This window comes from Pipistrellus hanaki (assembly GCF_964339955.1).
Source record: "Pipistrellus hanaki genome assembly, chromosome: 2".
NCBI classification, from domain to species: domain Eukaryota; kingdom Metazoa; phylum Chordata; class Mammalia; order Chiroptera; family Vespertilionidae; genus Pipistrellus; species Pipistrellus hanaki.
Window position 1 is genome coordinate 192,412,390 of NC_140504.1, and position 6,168 is coordinate 192,418,557.

A 6,168-nucleotide genomic window follows, 5' to 3' on the forward strand; every position below is an offset into this window, starting at 1 on the left:
ACTGCACTCACAGGCTGCTCATTCACCCAGACCCCCTGCCCCACGAAGGCGGGGCCTGGTCAGAAACAACCCCGCTCTGGGCGGGTGGGGCAGTCACTGAGGCGGGCCGGACACTGGGTGCCCTGGGCGAGGGAAGGCCGGCACAGCCCAGCAGCATGCCCGGAAGGGTGGCGACTTTACCAAAATTCATCTATTTACCCCGAGGAGACGGAGGACAGGGGCCGCTTACTCTTCCTTTTATACACTTCCAAGCTCCTTGCGTGCTTTTCAAAACAGCTGCTCCTCCTCTGGTCCTAGGCGGTGCCCCTTGCTGGATGCAATGCCACCTCCTCAGGCAGGTCTTAGCTGACAACTCATCCACAGCAAACTCCCTGGCCAGTTACTGATCACATTCTCCTGCTAAAGACATGTCATGGTCTGAAACTATCATTTAAAAAAAAATTATTTCAGAGAGGATGGGCGTGGCGGGGGCAGCGGGGGTTTGTTGGGGGAGGAGAGAGAGAAACATCAATGATTGGCTGCCTCCCACATGGCCCACACAGAGCCTGAAACCCGGCATGTGTCCTGACGGGAATAGAACCGTGACCTCCTGGTTCAAAGGCTGATGCTCAACCACTGAGCCACGCCGGCCAGGCTGGACCCATCTTTGCAGAGGTTTGTCTACTCATTTCTCCTCCTCCTGGAATACCCACTCCGTGAGGCCAGGGATCTCACCTGCCTCGCTCGCTACCACCCTCCCTCCTAGGGCCCAGGACAGCGGGGACATACGGGAGTGATCAGCATGTCTTTTTGAAAACTGAATACATGGATGTATGATGGGATTGACCAATGTCCACATTCATCCCACGAGCCTCACAGAAGGTGCTCCAACAGTCACCACAGAGGTTTGATTCACTGGACGTGTCGCACCAGTCTCTGGCCTTTTCCCTGTGAACACACATGTACACATACAAGCCTGCTGCCCTGAGCCGTAACGAAGGTTTGCTGGAACGCAGACATGAATGGCTGTCTGAGGCTGCTTTTCTTCCTACCAGGGGCAGACCTGAGTGGTTGCACCAACAATCGTATGTGCTGATGGTATTTACCATCTGGGCTTTTAAGAAGTTTGGCAAACTCTGAGCTTGCAAAAAATGGAAAAGTGTAGTGTTACGACTCTGCCTGCCCAGCTGGTGCGGCTCAGTTGGTTGAGCGTTGTCCTGGGCACCGAAAGGTCACCAGTTCAATTTCCGGCTGGGCATGTGCCCGGGTTGTGGGTCTGGTCTCCAGTCAGGGTGCAGAGGGAAGGAAACGGATCAATGTTTCATTCTCACACTGATGTTTCTCTCTCTCCCCCCTCCCTTCCTCTCTCTCTCAACTCATTAAACACATTTTTTTTTTTAAAGGGTTTTCCTGAAAACTGCATGAGAGGGCATGCAGAGTCCACACAGACACCCGCAGGTGCGGATGGCAGCTGCGTTTCACTCAGGCCCTGTTTGCTAGGCTTTTGCTGAATGCGATCGGTGTGCCCTCTCCAGCAATTTCATTCTCATTATGACACCACGAGTGAGTGGTGACTGCTGGGGCCAACTGAGGTCCACTGGCCAGGGTCAGCATGGTCAGTGACACCCAGCTCCAGGCCTGTGCCCTCTGTCGCCTGGTTTGTACCCACTGTCTGTAGAGCTTCCAGGGAGAGCACTTTCCAGCACAGCGAGCCGCACCCTCGGACACGGGTCTGTCTCCTCGTCACCAGACACCCCCACTTCCCTGGGGATACTTAGGCTGCTCCTTCTATCTTGAACGCCAGCTTCTTCTCTTTCTCTCAATTCCACCAATTTGTCAAGACTCAGTTAAGTCCTCCTCTGAGGCTTCTCCTTGCCCCAGTGATTTTTAAAATTCTCCCTCCAACCAATGCGCGAACTATCGGGGGGCGGGACAGAGGCGGCCTCTCACAGCCCCTTTCCTCACACGGCACCTGCAGCAGCAGGCGCGTCCTCAACACAACAAACAAAAGTGCGAGGGGCCCTAGCCGGTGTGGCTCAGTGGGTAGAGTGTCAGCCTGCGGACTGAAAGGTCCCAGGGCATGTACCTTGGTTGCGGGCACAGCCCCAGTGGGGAGTGTGCAGGAGGCAGCTGATCGATGTTTCTCTCTCATCGATGTTTCTAGCTCTCTATCCCTCTCCCTTCCTCTCAGTAAGAAATCATTAAAAAACAAAACAAAACAAAAAAAACTGTGCTAGAAACCACTGCCTTTCCCCCTGGAGCGATGCTATTTAGTTAGCACCACATGCAGGTGCAAAAGGTCTTTGATTTGGACGTTTCTCTTAAACTAGGAACAAATCAGCAACCACAGCTCTGTTCTCTGCGCTGGGGTGTTCCTGCTACCCTCCCTTTTGGGAACACGTGGAACGTGCCTCACGGTGACCATTTTCATTCACCTGGTCTCTCTCTAACCAGCCCCCTATCCACTCCCGCCCCGGGAATCCTGCCTCCGCAACACAGGTTCCCTGGGATCCCGGTGGGTAAAGCTGTTCACCTCCGGTGCTACGGGCCTGCTCACCTCACAGCACCGAGGGGGGGAAACAGCTGAACTCGACAGCAGCGCTTGGGGAGAGGGGCTACACGCACTTGGGGGTGAAGTGGCTGGGAGGGGAACCCGGAACCGGAGAGGGGGGCTTCTGGGTGACAGCTATGTTATGTTTCTTGATCTAGGTGCTGCATATGTGAATGTTTTCACGCTGTGAGAACGCACCCAGGTATACAGGATGTATGTATTCCACTTCAATAAAAAGTCCAAAACCACCCTCTCCAAACATAGTACTACACAGTGGATCCTTAAATTTTTTTTGCAGAAATACACATCTCATTTTTTCTTTAAAATTTTTTTAACAACTATATATTTTTATGAATTTCAAGAGGAAGATGAAAGAGAATCATTGATCAGCTGCCTCCTGCACGCCCCACACTGGGGATGGAGCCTGCAACCTGGGCATGTGCCCTAACCAGGAATCGAACTGTGACCTTCTAATTCCTAGATGTTGCAGACTGAGCCACACCAGCGGGGCCACACCCCGTTTTCTTTATGCAACAAGGACCCGTAGACCAATTTGCCGGTGGTGGATGGGAGAGGGAGGTGGAGCCGCTCTCACGGGCTGGAGAACAAGTTTCAGTGACACCGGAGTTCCAGGCACATCTGCCCCAGGACCGCCAGCCCGCCCCGCCCCCTGCTGCAACTGAACCAACCGATCCTACGATCCTCAGGAAGCCAATGCACCTCATGGTGCAAGAACTGTAACACAGTTCTCGGAGACAAGCTCCAGGCACACAGAGGACGCAGGCGACAGGTCCGGAGGCTGTTTATAACAACCTTGAGGTGGCGAGGCACTTGGCCGTCTCCAGATCTTATCAAAGTAAGGAATTACTGACTCCATGACAAACAGACAGAAGTAATGACCACTTAGCTACAGACATGTGTCCCCCGGATTCAGAGGCTGAATCCTGACCCCCAATGGGGTGGGATTAGGAGCCGGGCCTCCGGGAGGTGCTAGGTCATGCGGTTCCCAGAGAAACCCAGGGGGGTCACCACGCCCCCTCCCCCAGCAGGGGGGGGACGACGACACTGTGACCTATAAGTGCGTGTTGTTTTATAGCAGCCCAAACAGACTACCGTGGTCGGCAAACTGTGGCTCTCAAGCCACATGCGGCTCTTTGGCCCCGTGAGTGTGACTCTTCCACAAAATACCACGGCCTGGGCGAGTCTATGTTGAAGAAGTGGCATTAGAAGTTTAAGTTTAAAAAATGTGGCTCTCGCCGAGACCAGTTTGGCTCAATGGATAGAGCGTCGGCTTGGGGACTGAAGGGTCCCGGTTCGATTCCGGTCAAGGGCATGTACCTTGGTTGCGGGCATATCCCCGGTAGGGGGTGTGCAAGAGGCAGCTGGTCGATGACTCTCTCTCTTCGATGTTCCTGACTCTCTATCTCTCTCCCTTCCTCTCTGTACAAAATCAATAAAATATATTTAAAAAAAAAAAAATGTGGCTCTCCAAAGAAATTTCAATCGTTGTACTATTGATGTTTGGCTCTGTTGACTAATGAGTTTGCTGACCACTGGCCTAAGACAACTTACTTATTGAGCCTGGGTCAAGCTTCGGGTGCCGAACACTCTACACACACACTCTCCTTCACTCCTCAAAGCAATCCTAATCTCATCCCCGCCTTACAGGTGAACACACTGAGGGGTGGAGAGGCTGACAACCTACCCAAGATCACAGGGTTGTTAACGGGCAGGGCAGGGGATCAGCCACGCGGCTACATCCCAGAACCCATGCCCTCCACCACGATGCCCGTCAGCCAGGCCTTCCCTTGGGTTTCCGGTGTGCAACTTGCATCGTGTGGCGTTCGTTACAGCTCAATACAAGGTGCCTGTCCAAGCCCACACAACGATAGGAACTCGAACGACTCCATCATCTACTCTGATTTGCAGAGCGTGTCTCTGCCTTCACACAAACCCACGTTTACGCCGATGACAAAGGGCCCATGTCCACCGCCTCGATACCCCAGGCTTCCCCGCTTGTCTGTTGGAAATCCAGAGACACCAGCCTGGCCTACCTGAAGCCATCGCCAGCCCAGATCAGAGGAGCCGAGTCAGCAATCTCTCCCTTCCATTACGAAAAACGGATTGCCGTCTTTTAACCGAGTATTGGCTCATTCTGCATTCCCCGGGTAAGCAAAACCTACACCCCAATTGCACTAGCGAAGCCGGGGGAATGAGACAAATGGAACTTTGCTGGGTGCTTGCAATGTAACTTTTCGTTGTGCTCTTTAGAGGAGTATTTTGGTAAGAACCTTTCGAATCTTCTTTTTGAAGCCACACGGACCTTTAGGAAGGGCAAAACGGCGTGGCTATGTTACTTTTGAGGCATTTAAATGGGGAAAAGTTATTTCAATATAACGGTTGACTTAAGTAACTTTCTTCCTTTGGTTTGTTGAAGTGACAAAATATTGGGATCAGCCCTCCCCCACAAGTCACCCCACCCCACCCCCAGTTGCTGAGACAGGTGATCGAGGAATTCAAGTCGGGGGGAGGGGGAAATAAAACCCAACGACATCCTGACGTGCTTGTCAGTTAGTTCTCGTCTGGTTTTAGGCGACTGTGCATTCTGCCTCCGAGAACGGGGCCCTTTTCCAAAGAAGCGGACTTCCCCGCGAACACCGCAATGGGCGATGTTCTCTTCCACCTGCAAGTGGGGCACCGGTCTGGCCTGCGGGGCGCCCCTCACAGCGCCCCGGAGTCACCGAACAGCATGCACCCCGGTGCTCCGGCCCAAAGCTCCGAGCAGCCCCTGCAAACGGCGTCCCGGGCCGGCGGCACCGTCCGCAGACCCAGCCCCCGGGCCCGACGCCGGCGGCGCGGGATGCGGGATGCGGGACGCGGGTCCCGGGCGGCGGGGATGCGGACCTCGCTCTCCGGTAGAACAGCCGAGGCCGCCTCACGTGAGCCCCGCGCCGGCCAGCTGGGCCCGCGGCCGGCGGGGGGGGAGACCCCGGGCGGGGGAACAGGGGGCCGGAGCGGCCCGGCGGGGGCGGCCCGGGGGCCAAGGCCGCGCTCACCTTCTTCACCGACAGCGAGATGTTCTCCAGGATCCGGTCCTTCACCTCCCGCGGCTCCATGTCGCCGCCGCCGCCCCGCCGCCGCCTCCCCCGCCGCGGGCCCGGCGCCGCCAACCGCCGCGGCCGGCCGTGCGGGGGCTCCGTGGTGCCGGCGCGGGCCCGGCGCCCGCCCCCGGCCCGGCCTCGCCTCCCCTCGCTCAGCCGCCCCGGCTCCGGCCCCGGCTCCGCCGCCCGGGCTCCGCGCCGGGAAGGAGGCCGCGGGCGGCGGCGGCGGAACTGACGTCAGCGGGGCGGCGCCGGGGGCGGGGCGTCCGGGCCGGGGCTGCGGGGCTCCCAGCGGCGCCGGACCGGGACCCCTAGACCCCACGGACCCCGACATCCCGGGACCCCACTGACCCCGGGACCCCACTGACCCCGGGATCCCACTGACCCCGACACCCCGGGACCCCACTGACCCCGGGACCCCACTGACCCCGGGACCCCACTGACCCGACACCCCGGGACCCCGGGACCCTGGGACCCCGGGACCCCACTGACCCCGACACCCCGGGATCCCGGGACCCCGGGGCCCCACTGACCCCG

General features: G+C 57.3%; 1 protein-coding gene across 6 annotated transcripts in view; it reads right to left on the bottom strand.

Annotated features, from left to right (window-relative positions):
• PLEKHM2 (pleckstrin homology and RUN domain containing M2) overlaps positions 1-5,845 on the bottom strand; it is a 34,357-nt gene extending 28,512 nt beyond the window's left edge. For 2 of the 6 annotated variants that reach the window (XM_084875297.1, XM_084875298.1), the window contains exon 1: positions 5,587-5,843. In XM_084875297.1, the coding sequence (XP_084731423.1) occupies positions 5,587-5,646 (60 nt within the window). In that variant the 5' untranslated portion in view covers positions 5,647-5,843. Of the gene's footprint in view, positions 1-5,586 lie in introns of all 6 variants that reach the window. The other 4 variants (XM_084875300.1, XM_084875299.1, XR_014794229.1 and 1 more) reach the window with 3 other exon arrangements.
• Between the last annotated feature and the right edge of the window lie 323 nt (positions 5,846-6,168).